The following is an 18,222-nucleotide window of genomic DNA, read 5'->3' as shown; positions in this document are numbered from 1 at the left end:
ATTTTGCCAAAATTTTATTTCTATAGAAAATTTTGTCAAAATTTTATTTCTATAGAAAATTCTATCAAAATTTTATTTCAATAGAAAATGTTGTCAAAATTTTATTTTTATAGAAAATTTTATCAAAACTTTCTATAGAAAATTTTGTCAAAATTTTATTTCTATAGAAAATTATATCAAAATTTTATTTCTATACAAAATTTTATCAAAATTTTATTTCTATACAAAATTTTATTCATAATTTTATTTGTATAGAAAATTTTGTCAAAATCGAATTTCTATAGAAATTTTTTTCAAAATTTTATTTCCATAGAACATTTTGTCAAAATTTTATTTCTTTAGAAAATGTTGTCAAAATGTTATTTCTATAGAAAATTTTGTTAAAATTTTATTTATATAGAAAACTTTATTCATAATTTTATTTCTATAGAAAATATTGCCCAAATTTTATTTCTATAGAAATTTTTGTCAAAATTTCGTTTCTATAGAAAATATTGTCCAAATTTTATTTCTATAGAAATTTTTATCAACATTTTATTTCTGTAGAAAATTTTGTCAATATTTTATTTCTATGGACAATTTTGTTAAAATTTTGTTTCTATAGAAAATTTTGTCAAAATTTAATTTCTATAGATTTTTTTTCTTTAATTTTATTTTTATATACAATTTTGTCAAAATTTTATTTCCATAGAAAATTTTGTTGAAATTTTATTTATATAGAAAATGTTGCCAAAATTTTATTTCGATAGAAATTTTGTCCAAAATGTTATTTCTATAAAAAATTTTGTAAAAATTCTGTTTCTATAGAAAATTTAGTCAACATTTTATTTCTATAGAAAATTTTGTCAAAATTTCATTTCTACAGAAAATTTTGTTGAATTTTTATTTCCATAGAAAATTTTGTCAACATTTTATTTCTATAGAAAATTTTGTCAAAATTTCATTTCTACAGAAAATTTTGTTGAATTTTTATTTCCATAGAAAATTTTGTCAAAATTTTATTTCTATAGAAAATTTTGTTAAAATTTTATTTATATAGAAAATTTTGTCAAAATTTTATTTCTATAAAAAATTCTATCAAAATTTTATTACTATACATTTTATCAAAATTTTATTTATATAGAAAAATTTATTCATAATTTTATTTGTATAGAAATTTTATTGAAAATTTTATTTCTATAGAAAATTGCGTCAAAATTGAATTTCTATAGAAATTTTTTCAAAATGCTATTTCTATAAAAAAATTTTGCCAAATTTCGTTTTATAGAAAATATTGTCAAGATTTTATTTCCGTAGAAAATATTGTCCAAATTTTATTTCTATAGAAATTTTTATCAAAATTTTATTTCTATAGAAATTTTTGTCAAAATTATATTTCTATAGAAATTTTTGTCAAAATTTTATTTTTATACAAAATTTTATCAACACTTTATTTCTATAGAAAAATTTATTCATAAATTTATTTGTATAGAAAATTTTGTCAAAATTGAATTTCCATAGAAAATTTTGTCAAAATTGAATTTCTATAGAATTTTTTTTTCAAAATTTTATATCCATAGAAAATTTTGTTAAAATTTTATTTGTATAGAAAATTTTGTTAAAATTTTATTTATATAGAAAATTTTGTCAAAATGTTATTTCTGTAGAAATTTTTGTCAAAATGTTATTTCTATAGAAAATTTTATCAACATTTTATTTCTACCGAAAATTTAGTGAAAATTGTATTTCTACAGAAAATTTGGTCAAAAAATTTTTTTTTTCTATAGAGAATGTTGTCAAAATTGAATTTCTATAAATTTTTTTTTTCAAAATTTTATTTCTTTAGAAAATTTTGTCAAAATTGAATTTCTATAGATATTTTTTTTTTCAAAATTGTATTTCTATAGAAAATTCTATCAAAATATTATTTCTATAGAAAATTTTGTCAAAATTTTATTTCGATAGAAATTTTTTTCAAAATGTTATTTCTATAAAAAATTGTGCCAAATTTCGTTTCTATAGAAAATATTGTCGATAGAAATTTTTGTAAAAATTGTATTTCTGTAGAAAATTTTATCAAAATTTTATTTCTGTAGAAAATTGTATCAACATTTTATTTCTACCAATCTACCAAATAGAATTCGATTTTTGGTAGAATTCTACCAACTTTGACAACCGTGAGCACAATCCAAAAAGAGAAATGAGGCATATTTTCTCTTTCTGGAATTTGAAAATGACATCTACACACCGAGAAGCAGGTTTCAAAAGCAAAATTTTATATTTCGATGAGGAACACTTAACACTTTTGTTGCAGAGATGTATTGTCTCGGAAACTATGTGTCTGAAAAAAGTTTGAGGTGATCATATTCCTTCTTTGCGAGTATACACCCTTTTGTTGTTCCATATTGGATTGCATCAAATATTTTCTTGAGTAACTGGCCTTTGGCGGGAGTTGTCAGACCACAAAAAACAAAAAAAAAAAAAAAAACAAGTAAGAAAAGTCTAAAGTCGGGCGGTGCCGACTATATTGTACCCTGCACCACTTTGTAGATCTATATTTTCGATACCATATCACATCCGTCAAATGTGTTGGGGGCTATATATAAAGGTTTGTCCCAAATACATACATTTAAATATTACTCGATCTGGAAGAATTTAATAGACTTCTACAAAATCTATAGACTCAAAATTTAAGTCGGCCAGTGCACTAGGGTGGAACACAATGTTAGTAAAAAAAAAATATGGGAAACATTTAACTCTGAAGCAATTTTAAGGAAACTTCGCAAAAGTTTGTTTATGATTTATCGCTCGATATATATGTATTAGAAGTTTAGGAAAATTAGAGTCATTTTTACAACTTTTGGACTAAGCAGTGGCGATTTTACAAGGCAAATGTTGCTATTTTGACCATTTTTGTCGAAATCAGAAAAACATATATATGGGAGCTATATCGAAATCTGAACCGATTTCAACCAAATTTGGCACGCATAACAACAATGCTAATTCTACTCTCTGTGCAAAATTTCAACTAAATCGGAGTTAAAAATTGGCCTCTGTGGTCATATGAGTGTAAATCGGGCGAAATCTATATATGGGAGATATATCTAAATCTGAACCGATTTCAACCAAATTTGGCACGCATAGCTGCAATGCTAATTATACTCCCTGTGCAATATTTCAACTAAATCGGAGTTAAAAATTGGCCTCTGTGGTCATATGAGTGTAAATTGGGCGAAAGCTATATATGGGAGATATATCCAAATCTGAACCGATTTCAACCAAATTTAGCACGCATAGTTACAATGCTAATTCTACTCCCTGTGCAAAATTACAACTAAATCGGAGTTAAAAATTGGCCTCTGTGGTCATATGAGTGTAAATCGGGCGAAAGCTATATATGAGAGATATATCCAAATCTGAACTGATTTCAACCAAATTTGGCACGCATGGCTACAATGCTAATTCTACTCCCTGTGCAATATTTCAACTAAATCGGAGTTAAAAATTGGCCTCTGTGGTCATATGAGTGTAAATTGGGCGAAAGCTATATATGGGAGATATATCCAAATCTGAACCGATTTCAACCAAATTTGGCACGCATAGTTACAATGCTAATTCTACTCCCTATGCAAAATTACAACTAAATCGGAGCACAAAAGTGGCCTCTGTGGGCAAATGAATGTAAATCGGGCGAAAGCTATATATGGGAGCTATATCTAAATCTGAACCGATTTGGCTGATATTTTGCAAGTTTTTCGAGACCCATAAAATATTCGGATATACGGAATTTGAGGAAGATCGGTTTATATACACGCCAATTATGACTAGATCGGTGAAAAATATATATGGCAGCTATATCTAAATCTGAACCGATTTTTTCCAAAATCAATAGGGATCGTCTTTGAGCCGAAACAGGACCCTATACAAAATTTTAGGACAATCGGACTAAAACTGCGAGCTGTACTTTGCACACAAAAATACATCAACAGACAGACAGACAGACAGACAGACGGACAGACAGACAGACGGACATCGCTAAATCGACTCAGAATTTAATTCTAAGCCGATCCGTATACTAAAAGGTTGGTCTATGATTACTCCTTCTTGGCGTTACATACAAATGCACAAACTTATTATACCCTGTACCACAGTAGTGGTGAAGGGTATAAAAACACTTCCAAAAGTGTCCTCCCAAAGATATTCTTTATTATAACTCTGCAAGAAGTTTTTTAAATCCAGTTTTCCATAACTCGTTTTATTCATATATTTAATGGTTAATTTTTTTTGTGTTTAATTTAAAAAGAAAATTTGCATTAGTTTTTGGCCGCGTTTTTTTCTTTGTTTTGCTGGGACTCTGAGTTAAATTTTTGCCTGTATGATCATGCAATATAAGGGAGCTATATATATATATATATATATATATATATTAAAATTTTGATTCGTTTGAATTTTAAATACTACCTAATCTTTGCTTATAAAAAATATTTTCACATACGGATATCGCTAAATTGAAATCGTTCCTATGTATATATGCCAAATGGCCCATATGTATATTTCGTTACTTTCTGGGTGTTACAAACATATGCCCCAACTTGTAATTCCCTGTTCCACATAGTGGTTTAGGTTATAAACAGGGTTTAAACATTCCATTCCAAAGAATTGACATTAATCCCCCAGACACTCAAATATTCAACATTAGCCATTTGACAATGGAGTTCTGCAAAATGCCATAGTCCACAAATAATTGACATATTTTTGTTTGTGTTTTTCATCGACTTGAGTCTAGCATCAAATTACAATGGAAATCAAGTGAAAGTATGAGAAATCTTTAAATGTCATTGAATCATAGCCAGAGGAAGTGGTCGCTTGAGATGTTGTATGTGTTTTTTTCTAACCTAAAAAATAATGATAATAATCCCCAAATCTTCTTAAATTACTTTATTTATTATTGGGTGACATGAACATAAGCCCCATTGTGAAACTATACAAAATAAGTTATTAAATATGATGATAATTTTGCAAAAAAAAAAAATAACAGAAAAACTAAAATACGTGATCTAAAGCTTGTATTTAGCTTGAGGCACATGTTTCGTTGTTTATTTCCATAGGGCTCATTTATGACCACATCATTAGTGTCACTGCTTACCCAATCGTTAATATGGGAGAAATCGCAATTGATTCGCATTTGACTGGATTTTTAAAAGGGATTTTAATTAATTATTTTAAATAATAATGCTCTTATACAATAGCCATCACAATGGAATAATTGTCAATGTGATTATGCAAAAATCGAAGACTGTTGCCTTAATTGGACATACTGTGAAACTTTGGTCAATTATATGAATGCCATCCAATTTCAATATTCCTACCATGATGTGATATATCCTTCCAACTATTTACTTCAATCAGGCAATATGAATATGGACCCATAAAAATTAGCCCCAAAACATAAATGAAATTTTTATTATTTATTTTTTTTTTTGGTAACTTCATTTTATTTTTTGGGACCGTTTGTATTATGAAAATAGGCCCCCATATTTCAAATGAAAAGAACCCCTAATTGTTTTTTTGGGATTCTGTTTCGTCTTCAAGTGGAGCCTTTTTTCGCCTACTGGTATTTGACAATGGTTCCAACTATACACACTTTTCGCAGCAGATTTGTTTTGCGTGGCCGCATAACGATTTTTATACCCTGCGCCACACTGTGGAACAGGGTATTATAAGTTAGTGTATATGTTTGCAACACCCAGAAGGAGACGAGATAGATACATGGTGTCTTTGGCAAAAATGCTCAGGGTGGGCTCCTGAGTCGGTATAGCCATGTCCGTCCGTCCGTCTGTCCGTGAACACATTTTTGTAATCAAAGTCTAGGTCGCAGTTTTACTCCAATCGACTTCAAATTTGGCACAAGTATGTGTTTTGGCTCAGAACAGAACCCTATTGATGTTGGGAGAAATCGATTTAGATTTAGCTCCCATATATATATTTCGCCCGATATGGACTTATATGGCCCCAGAAGCCAGAGTTTTACCCTAATTTGCTTAAAATTTTGCACTAGGAGTACAATTAGTACTATAGTCAAGTGCGAAAAATTTTATTGAAATCGGTACAGATTTAGATATAGCTCCCATATATATCTTTCGCCCGATATGGACTAATACGGTCCCAGAAGCCAGAGTTTTACCCCAATTTGGTTGAAATTTTGCACTAGGAGTACAATTAGTAGTGTAGTCAAGTGTGCCAAATTTTATTGAAATCGGTTCAGATTTAGATATATCTCCCATATATAGCTTTCGCCCGATTTACACTCATATGACCACAGAGGCCAATTTTTAACTCCGATTTAGTTGAAATTTTGCACAGGGAGTAGAATTAGCATTGTAGCTATGCGTGCCAAATTTGGTTGAAATCGGTTCAGATTTAGATATATCTCCCATATATAGCTTTCGCCCGATTTACACTCATATGACCACAGAGGCCAATTTTTTGCTCCGATTTAGTTGAAATTTTGCACAGGGAGTAGAATAAGCATTATTGCTATGCGTGCCAAATTTGGTTGAAATCGGTTCAGATTTAGATATATCTCCCATATATACCTTTCGCCCGATTTACACTCATATTACCACAGAGGCCAATTTTTAGCTCCGATTTAGTTGAAATTTTGCACAGAGAGTAGAATTAGCATTGTTGCTATGCGTGCCAAGTTTGGTTGAAATCGGTTCAGATTTAGATACAGCTCCCATATATATGTTTTTCTGATTTCGACAAAAATAGGCAAACTACCAACATTTTCCTTGTTAAATCGCCACTGCTTAGTCGAAAAGTTGTAAAAATTTAGGCTACTTAGTAAAAAAAAAATCCACCACAAGGGGTTAAGTCGACGAATTGTGATGAGCTTGCTATAGGGCAGAAGTTCTCTGTATTCGGATCCTTTGCATTGCCGTAGCAGTTCATTTGAATGAGAAAATTAAAAAAAAAAACATTTTTTTTACCAATTTTACTCATCACCATAGGACTAGCGGGAAGCGACCGGCGGCCACAACTGCTGCCAATACAATTATCATATGTTCTGGAGGACAATCGAAGGTGGACATTTTCAGATATTTGAGCCTTTTAGCCGTCGATCGAGTTGGCTATAAGAAGGAGGTTCCTTGTCAATGAGTTTAACATAGAAACAGGCAGCACTTATTGATAAGAGAGAAGTTCACCACTTGTGGTATACCAATGGAATAGTCTAAGGCTATGGTCACACTAGGCAAATATTTGACCAAAATAAGTGTCAAACATTTTTCTAGAACCATATTCCAAATATCTGGATACAGTTTTTGGAAAAAAGTCTTACCATGTTGTAATATATCCAATATCAGCTAAAAATGTTTGCTGGTTTGACTGTGGCGAGGGATACTTTTTTTGATTTCTGTCAAATATTTGCCCAATGTGACCATAGCATAAGTCGGGCTGTTGCTTTGGAGAAATTTCTCTATAGAAATAAAATTTGAGAAAATTGTCTCAAGAAATAAAAATTTTAGAAAATTTTCGCAAGAAATAAAATTTTGAGAAAATTTTCTAAAGAAATAAAAATTTGAGAAAATTCTCTAAGGAAGTAGAATTTTGAGAAAATCTTCTAGACATAAAAAGGATGTAGAATTTTGGAAATTTTTCTAAAGAAATAAAATTTTGGGCAAAGTTTCTGTCGACATAAAAATTTTAGAAAATTTTTTTATTGGTTTAAAAATTTCGAGACGAAATAAAATTTTGAGAAAAGTTTTTGTCGGAATAAAATTATGAGCAATATGTATATAGAAATAAAATGTGAAAAAATTTTCTCAAGAAATAAACATTTGAGATAATTTTCTCAAGAAATAAAAATTTTAGAAAATTTTCTCAAGAAATAACAATTTGAGAAAATTTTCTAGACATACAAATTTGAGATAAATTTCTAAGGAAGTAAAATTTTGAGAAAAGTTTCTAACGGAATAAAATTTTCTATAGAAATACATTTTTGAGAAAATTTTCCATAGAAATAGAATATTTGAGAAAATCTTATAGCAATAAAGTTTTGAAAAAATTTTGCTATAGGAAAAAAAAATTTGTATAGAAATAAAATCTTGAAATAATTTTATAAAGAAACAACATTTTGATAGAATTTTTTATGGGAATTTAAAAATTTTATTTCCAAAGAAAACTTCTCAAAATTGTATTTTTAAAGAAAGAAAAAATGTAAATTGTTTATTTCTATAAAATTTTTTGTCAAAATTTTATTTCTATAGAAAATTTTGTCAAAATTTTATTCCCATAGTCAATTTTGTTAAAATCTTAATTGTGTAAAAAATATTTGTCAAAATTTTATATCTATAGCTTTTTCCAAATTTTATTTCTATAGAAAATTTTGGCAATTTTTTATTTCTATTTAAAAATTTGTCCAAATTTAATTACTATAGAAAATTTTGGCAAATTTTTATTTCTATTTAAAAATTTGTCCAAATTTAATTACTATATGAAATTTTGTCAAAATTTTGTTCAAATTTTATTATGCTTTATTATGCTACCTATAACAAGTTCCTGGATCTCCGACTGTCAAAATTTTTTGTCAAAATTTTTTTGTCAAAAAATTTTTTTTCTGTCGAAAAGTTTCTGTCGGAATAAAATTATGAGCAATATTTATATAGAAATAAGAGAAAGTTTTCTCAAGAAATAAAAATTGAGAAAATTTTCTGGGCATACAAGTTAGAGATAAATTTCTAAGGAAGTAAAATTTTGAGAAAAGTTTCTAACGATATAAAATTTTCTATAGAAATACATTTTTGAAAATTTTGCTATAGGAAAAAAAATGTTTGTATAGAAATAAAATCTTGAAATAATTTTACAAAGAAATAAAAAAAACTTCTCAAAATAGTATTTTTAAAGAAAAAAATGTAAATTGTTTATTTCTATAAAAATTTTTGTAAAAATTTTATTTCTATAAAAATTTTTGTCAAAATTTTATTTCTATAGAAAATTTTGTCAAAATTTTATTTCTATAGAAAATTTTGTCAAAATTTTATTTCTATAGAAAATTTTGTCAAAATTTTATTTCTATAGAAAATTTTGTCAAAATTTTATTTCTATAGAAAATTTTGTCAAAATTTTATTTCTAACGAAAATTTTGTCAAAATTTTATTTCTATAGAATATCTTGTCAAAATTTTATTTCTATAGAAAATTTTGTTAAAATCTTATTTGTGTAGTAAATATTTATCTAAATTTTATTTCTATAGAAAATTTTGTCAAAAATTTTATTTCTAAAGAAAATTTTGTCAAAATTTTATTTCTAAAGAAAATTTTGTCAACATTTTATTCCAATAATAAATTTTGTTAAAATCTTATTTGTGTAGAAAATATTTGTCAAAATTTTATATCTATAGTTATTTCAAAATTGTATTTCTATAAAAAATGTTGGCAATTTTTTATTTCTATTTAAAAATTTGTCCAAATTTAATTACTATAGAAAATTTATTTCTATATTTCTATTTAAAAATTTGTCTGAATTTAATTACTATATGAAATGTTGTCAAAATTTTGTTCAAATTTTATTATGCTTTATTATGCTACCTATAACAGGTTCCTGGATCTCCGACTATCAAAATTGTTTTCAAAAATTTTTTGGCAATTTTTTTTGTCAAAATTTTGTTCAAATTTTCTTATGCTTTATTATGCTACCTATAACAGGTTCCTGGATCTCCGACTGTCAAAATTTTTTTTGGCAAAATTTTTTTTTTTTTGTCAAAATTTTATTCAAATTTTATTATGCTTTATTATGCTACCTATAACCGGTTCCTAGATCTCCGACTGCTTCTTGATTTATTTCGTAGTGCAGAAGAACGTCGGCTTTTGCTTATTGCAGAAACATGGGAGCGACTCCGCGATTTTTGTGAATTACGGGATCGAGAACCAGCACGTCTTCTGGAACGTCTCGCAACGGTATTTACAGCAGAAACACGGGAGCGGCTCCGAGATCGAGAACCAGAACGTGCGGCTAATACAGCCGTCGGTTTGCGTCTTCTGGAGCGTCTCGCAATGGTACTTCCAATTACCGGCGTTTTAACAGAACGGCTATGGGAGCGGGATTTGCTTCGTCCTAAAGTCGAACGTGCTCTCATGCGCTCTCTGTGTCCACTTGGAATTCCACAACCCTAAATACATTTATAATCTAGTTTTGAATATATTTTTAGTTATGCTTTTTTGATAATTACCATCCTTGTATATATATTTTTTTCTTCCTCCGACAATTGCCTCCATTCGCAAGCGCCCCGGCGTATTGTCTCTTTAGCACTAAGACCGCAATGTTTTTGGCGATATTCACGCAAAAAGTTCAAATATCCATTTCTCGTTATTGGTCCAGGGCGCATACATTTGCCACTGCTATTGGAGCCATTGTTGTTTCTATAATCCGTTGTAGTGGAGAATGGAGGATTATTCTCCCCAGAAGCGCCTTTACCCTTTTCGGTATTCATTTTATAAACTGCGTGTGAATAATTAGTTTACGCGGAAATTTTATTGTCTCCAATTACAATTTACTATGGTACAATTATTTATTTAAAAATTTAAAATTAAAATTTTTTTAGGAAAGAAACTTTGTCTATCTATGTATGTATATCACAAATATGAAAAAGTTCGTTACTAAACATTTGATAGAAAACACAAAGTCGGAATTTTTCAAATATTTTGTGTGATTAGTAATCCATTGACTACATGTATATATATTTTCGTCGGTTTATATAAATATTGTTGCCAGTGTAATTACGGATCCCTCATCTTAAACCAAATAAAAACAAACAGGGATCCACCAATCATCACCAATGTATATGCCATGATACAATTAAAAAAAGGCTTCGTGAATTATTTAAGTTTCCAACCTCGAGCTTCAAAAACATTAATTTATTACAATTTTATTTCTTTAGAAAATTTTTCTCAAAATTTTATTTCTATAGAAAATTTTCTCAAAATTTCATTTCTATAGGAAATTTTCTCAAAATTGTATTTTGACAAATTTTTGAAAAAAAAATTCTATTGAAGTAAATGATACAATTAAAAAAAGGCTTCGTGAATTATTTAAGTTTTCAACCTCGAGCTTCAAAAAACATTAATTTACTAAAATTTTATTATTTTAGAAAATTATTCTCAAAAATTTTATTTCTATAGAAAATTTTCTCAAAATTTCATTTTTATAGGAAATTTTCTCAAAATTTTTGAAAAACAAATTTCTATTGGAATAGAAGAAGCAAAATTTTGACAACATTTTCTATATGAATAAAATTTTGTAGAAATTGTTCTATAAACTTAAAAATTTTTTAGAAAAGTTTCTGTCGGAATAAAATTTTGAGAAATTTTTCTAAAAAAATAAAAATTAAAAAAAAAATCCAATGAAACAAAACATTTGAGAAAATCTTATAAAAATAAAGTTTTGAGAAAATTTTCTTATAATAATAAATTTTTCTAAAGAAATAAAATTTATTTTATTTTTGTTATTGTTGGTTTATTCTTCAATCATTATTATTAATGGCTGAAATCACAACAATAATAATAAAATACAATTTTGAGAAAATTGTCTATGGGATTACAATTTTGAGAAAAAATTCAATAGAAATAATATATTTTGAAAAAAAAAAAATTAAAGGGTAATACGGTCAAAATTTGGTCAAGGGAACACGCGTGTAAATCGGTGAAATCGTTTATTTAAAAAATCAAATTAAATTTCTTTTTGAAGTTCAATTAGTATAAAATTCAGGAAAAATATTCAGTTAGGCTTTCGCTTTTCCAAATCCGAATTGCCGGGCCTCACGCTTGACACCTGCCATCAGATTTTGTACAGCCACCTTGTCCACCTTCTTCGCCGCAGAAAGCCAGTTTGCCTTGAATGGCTGCTCGTCCTAAGTAGTTTTTTTGGTCTTCTTTAGGTTCCGCTTGAACATAGCCCAGTATTTCTCAATTGGGCGGAGCTCTGGCGTGTTGGGAGGGTTCTTGTCCTTGGGAACCACCTGCACGTTGTTGGCGGCGTACCACTCCATGGCCTTTTTACCGTAATGGCAAGATGCCAAATCCGGCCAAAACAGTACGGAACAACCGTGTTTCTTCAGAAAAGGCAGCAGACGTTTATTCAAACACTCTTTCACGTAAATTTCTTGGTTGACAGTCCCGGAAGCTATGAAAATGCTGATTTTCAAGCCACAGGTACAGATGGCTTGCCAAACCAGATATTTCTTTGCGAACTTTGACAGTTTTGGCCGTCGTATTTTGTTTATCATCGCGATTTGGAGTCACTACCTTCTTGTAAGTCTATAGTCCGGCTCGTTTTTTGGCTCGATGCACGGTTGTAGACGATACACCCAGCTTCTTTGCGGCATCTCGGAGAGAGAGGTTAGGGTTTTGCTTGAAACTACCGGCAACTCTCTTTGTCGTCTCAGCGGCTTCCGGTTTTCGATTTCCCCCCGATCCCGACTTCCTGGCTTTACCAAACACTTTAATTACATTTGTAACGGTTGATTTGGCAACTTTTAGCGATTCTGCCAGCTTTGCGTGCGAGTAGCTCGGATTTTCGCGATGCGTGAGCAAAATTTTGAAACGCTGCTCTTCTTGCTTGGACGGCATTTTGACAACTGAAGAGTGAATTCAAATCAAAAACATTCTACACACACACACCTTCAAAATGAGGGGTGTTCAGGTTTTTTTAAATGCAAAATTGAAAGAAATACGTCAAATTTATATTGACCAAATTTCGACCGTATCACCCTTTATTGATGTAAGTCGGACAGTATTGCAAATGGGCCATATCGGACCACTTCTACGTATAGCCCACATCTAAACCGACCCCCAGATTTGGCTTGCAGAGCCTCTTGGAGGAGCAAAATTCATTCGATCCGTTTGAAATTTAGTACGTGGTGTTAATATATGGTCTCTAACAACCATGCAAAAATTGAATAATATCGGTCCATAATTATACATAGCCCCCATATAAACCGATCCCCAGATTTGACCTCCAGAGTCATTTGGAAGAGCAAAATTCATTCGATCCAGCTGAAATTTGGTACATGATGTAACTATATGGTCTCTAAGAACTATGCAATAATTGGTCCACATCGGTCAATAATTATATATAGCCCCCATATAAACCGATCCCCACATTTGGCTTGCGGAACCTATAAGAGTAGCATATTTCATCCGATCTGGCTGAAATTTGGTACATGGTGTAAGTATATGGTGTCTAACAACCATGCAAAAATTGGTCGATATCGGTCCACAATTATATACAGCCCCCATATAAACCGATCCCCAGATTTGACCGTCGGAGCCTCATGGATGAGCAAAATTCATCCACTGCGGTTGAAATTTGGTACGTGGTGTTAGTATATGGTCTCTAACAACCATGCAGGAATTGGTCCGCATCGGTCTATAATTATATATAGCCCCCGTATAAACCGATCACCAGATTTGACCTCCGGAGCCTCATGGATGAGCATAATTCATCCGATCCTGTTGAAATTTCGTACATGGTGTTAGTATATGGTCTCTAACAACCATGCACGAATTGGTCCATATCGGTCCATAATTATATATAGCCCCCATATAAACCGAACCCCAGATTTGGCTTGCAGAGCTTCTAAGAAAAGCAAATTTCATCCGATCCGGCTGAAATTTGGAACATGGTGTTAGTATAGGGTCTCTAACAACCCTGCCAGAATTGGTTCACATCGGTCCATAATTATATATAGCCCCCATATAAACGGTTCTCCATATTTGACCTCCGGAGCCTCTTGGAGGAGCAAAATTCATACGATCCGGATGAAATTTGGTACATGGTGTTGGTATATGGCCGCTAACAACCATACCAAAATTGGTCCATATCGGTCTATAGTTATATATAGCCGATCTCCAATCACACAACAATTGGTCCATATCGGTTCATAATCATGGTTGTCACTCGAGCCAAAAATAACTTACCAAAATTTTATTTCTATAGAAAATTTTGTCAAAATTTTATTCTTATAGAAAATTTTGTTAAAATTTTATTTCTATAGAAAATTTTGTGAAAATTTTATTTCTATAGAAAATTTTGTCAAAATTTAATTTCTATAGAAAATTTTGTCAAAATTTTATTTCTAGAGAAAATTTTATCAAAATTTTATTTCTGGAGAAAATTTTGTCAAAATTTTATTTCTATAGAAAATTTTGTCAAAATTTTATTTCTATAGAAAATTTTGTCAAAATTTTATTTCTAGAGAAAATTTTATCAAAATTTTATTTCTGCAGAAAATTTTGTCAAAATTTTATTGCCATAGAAAATTTTGTCACAATTTTATTCCTATAAAAATTTTTGTTAAAATTTTATTTCTATAGATAATTTTGTGAAAATTTTATTTCTATAGAAAATTTTGTCAAAATTTTATTTCTATAGAAACTTTTGTTAAAATTTTATTTCTGTAGAAAATTTTGTCAAAATTTTATTTCTATAGAAAAATTTGTTAAAATTTTATTTCTATAGAAAATTTTGTTAAAATTTTATTTCTATAGAAAATTTTGTCAAAATTTTGTTTCTATAGAAAATTTTGTCAAAATTTTATTTTTATTGAAAATTTTGTCAAAATTGTATTTCTATAGAAAATTTTGTCAAATTGTATTATATACGTATTTAATCGATCTTGTTTGATTTCATATATACCACGTATGGACTTACGTGCAATTTAGAAGACGGTGTTAGGAGGTTTTAAGATACCTTGCCATCGGCAAGTGTTACCGCAACCCAAGTAACTCGATTGTGGATGACAGACTTTAGTACAAGTTTCTATGCAATCCATTGTGGAGGGTACATAAGATTCGGCCTGGCCGAACTTACGGCCGTATACACTTGTTTTTTTTTTTTTTGAGGGTGTAAATTTCATTTTCTTGTCACTGGGAAGATCTTCATTCATTTTCAGTAAAACGGAAATTTGTGTTGCTTTGTTGTCGTAATTTCTTCCCACCACCCTCGTACGAATAATGGTCGTAATAAGTCCATACATCAGTAGTCAGTAAGTACTCAGGTGGATATCAGGGTACCACACAAATCCAAAGTCCTCTCTTGTCTGCAGGTAGGTAGTATATTTCAATTGGGAATGAGGAAATTCTAATTTGTACAAGAAAATTCATGTAAATTTTATTCGTAATTACGCTGTTTGATTAGGCATCTGGTAAAGTGGAGGCAGCATCTGTGGAGGTGGAGATTGGGGCTGGTGGAATCAATGTGCCATTGCTTAACTTATGTCTCCAGATAAAAAATATTGTATGAATTCCTCCTCTACAATAAGTTTTTTTTGTGGTAGGCAGAGAGGGGGAGGAGGGGGGTTAGGTAGATTACCAAGTTGCCATACATGGACTAGGCTACTTTCATTTTCATACGAATCTGTTGGATTTTTCGCATCATATGTGATACAAGTTAAGATAACATTGTCATCATCAGTGTTCAGTAGTGCCAGCCATAACAACAACATTACCCAGGATCCCTCCTTGCCCCCAAGGTCCCCCCACGAACAAGGCTTTCATCTTCATCGGAAGAAGAATTGTCAAGAGGCTCATAGAAGACGACGAAGGAAAACTAGCACTACACTACAACCAATCAGCCAAAGAAAGTGCCAGTCTTGTTATGGTGCTTGGCTGACTGGCTAACTAGAGAGATGGATGAATTCATGCCTGAATGGTGGTTGGCTATTTGGATTGCAGTAATAAACAAAGGCTTCTCACATCTAACCATCCATTCATCCTTCCACGTTGGCAATTGCTCTCAAAATTGCTTCACATTGCATAGTTCAAATGTAAGGAAAAATTTACATTTTTACTACAATTTGCCATGTTTTTTAATGTGGATCTTTTATATCAGCACTGCCTCCACAACCTCCACCATAGTTTGGCGAAAACAATGGGACAGCATTTCATCATTAGCGTGAATGAAAAATCTCTAAAGTCGTCCAAGGGAAAAAAAAATCATTTGTGTGGGGCTAAGTAAACAGACACTCAAGAAAACACCAACTCCATGAACTGCAAAAAATTTCAAATGTTGTCGTTGGCATTTTTGCCTGGGGCACAGTAAATTGATTCAAGGAAAATATTCGATTTGTAGTCATAGTCAATTCAAGCCCAAGGAATATGGCAAACAAATATTGCAAAAAGCGAAAGTTTATATTTTTTTGAAATTATTGTTCACCTTCTTGATTGCAGTAGGCAAGTAAATACACGGGTAAATAAAAAAATTCACAGAAATGAAATTTTCCTATAGAAATAAAATTTTTGAGAAAATTTTCTAGAGAAAAAAAAATTAATAAAATTTTTTTTTCTATGGAAATAAGATTTTGAGAACATCTTTCATAGAAATAAAATTTTGAGAAAATTTTCGATAGAAATAAAATTTTGAGAAAATTTTCGATAGAAATAAAATTTTGAGAAAATTTTCTTTAAAAATAAAATTTTGATAGAAAAATCTAGATAAATAAAAAATATTCTATGAAAATAAAATGTTGACAAAAACATTCTAGAGAAATAAATATTTGAGAAAATTTTCTATTAAAATAAAATTTTGAGGAAATTACAGATAGAAATAAAAATTTTGAGAAAACTTTTTGTAGAAGTAATACTTTGAGAATATTTACCGTAGAAATAAAATTTCGAGGGAGAAAAATTGAGAAAAAATTCTATAGAAACTCGGTTTTTAGAAACCATTCTTATGGTAACCAGATATAAACATATACCCATGATCCGATATCCACTTCAATTCCACTTCCACTATTCACGTCAAATTCCACGAACGTGAAAATTTGGTGTTCTTCATTCCACGTTCTTTTCTGAACGTTTCTGTAACCAGCTGGGTTGCACAATTTTTTTACGCGAGTACTTTTTTTAACCGGAAATACACCCATCTTGGACATAATTCAACTTTCACCAAGACTTTTGCAAGTGAATTGATTTCACCAAAATTCCGGTGAAATTGGATCGTAGGACACGAAAATCGTGGAATTGATTCACATTCAACTGGAAGTGGATTTGGTAACATGGACAATAGTCTGGCAATTTTCCCCAAATGAAGAAATGAAATAAAATTTTGAGAAAATTTTGCCATAGAAATACAAATTTGGGAAAATTTTGCTACCGAAATAAAATTTTGATAAAATATTCTATACAAGAAAAATTTTGAGAACATTTTTCTATAGAAATAAATGTTTGAAGAAATCTATAAAAAAATTCCTATGGAAATAAAATTTTTAGAAAAAAAAATCCAGAGAAATAGAATTTTGGAAAATAGTTTAATGATAGCCAGACATAAATGGAGGCTGGTATTTTGCCCAAATTAAATAAAAGAACATTTTCTAAAGCATTTAAATTTTATGCAAATCTATAGAAATTTCTATAGAAATAAAATTTTAAGAAAATTTTCTAAAAAAAAAAATAGAAAATTTGCACTTTCGTTGCAAACATCTGATCCCTACGATCAGATAAAAAATTATCACAAAAATCTCTATCGAAATAAAATTTTGAGAAAAATTTCTATAGACATAAAACAGAAAACTATTTTGCGAAAATTGTCTATAAAAATAAAATAAAATAAAATAAAATAAAATAAAATAAAATAAAATAAAATAAAATAAAATAAAATAAAATAAAATAAAATGAAAATAAAATAAAATTTTGTATAGAAAAAAAGTAGAAATAAAATTTTGAGAAAATTTTCTTTAGAAATAAATGTTTGAAAAAATCTATAAAAAAATTCCTATGGAAATAAAATTTTTAGAAAAAAAAATCTAGCGAAATAGAATTTTGGAAAATAGTTTAATGATAGCCAGACATAAATGGAGGCTGGTTTTTTGCCCAAATTAAATAAAAGAACATTTTTTAAAGCAATTAAATTTTGTGCAAATCTATAGAAATTTCTATAGAAATAAAATTTTAAGAAAATTTTCTAAAAAAAAAAATAGAAAATTTGCACTTTCGTTGCAAACATCTGATCCCTACGATCAGATAAAAAATTATCACAAAAATCTCTATAGAAATAAAATTTTGAGAAACATGTCTATAGACATAAAACAGAAAACTATTTTGTGAAAATTGTCTATAAAAATAAAATAAAATGAAATAAAATGAAAATGAAAATAAAATAAACTTTTGTATAGAAAAAAGTAGAAATAAAACTTTGAGAAAATTTACTTTAGAAATAAAATTTTGAGAAAATTTTCTTTAGAAATAA

General features: G+C 29.4%; 3 protein-coding genes across 5 annotated transcripts in view; 1 reads left to right on the top strand and 2 right to left on the bottom strand.

The window, feature by feature from the left end:
- ko (Stork-head domain-containing protein knockout) overlaps positions 1-18,222 on the bottom strand; it is a 283,660-nt gene that overhangs the window by 120,248 nt on the left and 145,190 nt on the right. The gene's annotated exons all lie outside the window — the stretch shown is intronic.
- On the bottom strand, positions 9,452-10,659 carry LOC142236492 (uncharacterized). The gene is made up of 2 exons (XM_075307710.1): positions 10,211-10,659; positions 9,452-10,150 (listed from the first exon to the last, which is right to left on the bottom strand). Exons 1-2 carry the CDS (start codon positions 10,469-10,471, stop codon positions 9,782-9,784), a joined length of 630 nt encoding a protein of 209 aa, XP_075163825.1. The 5' UTR covers positions 10,472-10,659; the 3' UTR covers positions 9,452-9,781.
- On the top strand, positions 14,923-16,238 carry LOC142234766 (uncharacterized). Of its 2 annotated transcripts, none has more exons than XM_075305946.1 (3): positions 14,923-15,082; positions 15,175-15,802; positions 15,868-16,238. In XM_075305946.1, exons 2-3 carry the CDS (start codon positions 15,665-15,667, stop codon positions 15,991-15,993), a joined length of 264 nt encoding a protein of 87 aa, XP_075162061.1. In that variant the 5' UTR covers positions 14,923-15,082; positions 15,175-15,664; the 3' UTR covers positions 15,994-16,238. Both variants share the same exon structure in this region; 1 of them encodes a protein (XP_075162061.1).

This window comes from Haematobia irritans, chromosome 4 (assembly GCF_050003625.1).
Source record: "Haematobia irritans isolate KBUSLIRL chromosome 4, ASM5000362v1, whole genome shotgun sequence".
NCBI classification, from domain to species: Eukaryota; Metazoa; Arthropoda; class Insecta; order Diptera; family Muscidae; genus Haematobia; species Haematobia irritans.
This window is presented reverse-complemented; position numbering and strand designations above follow the sequence as displayed.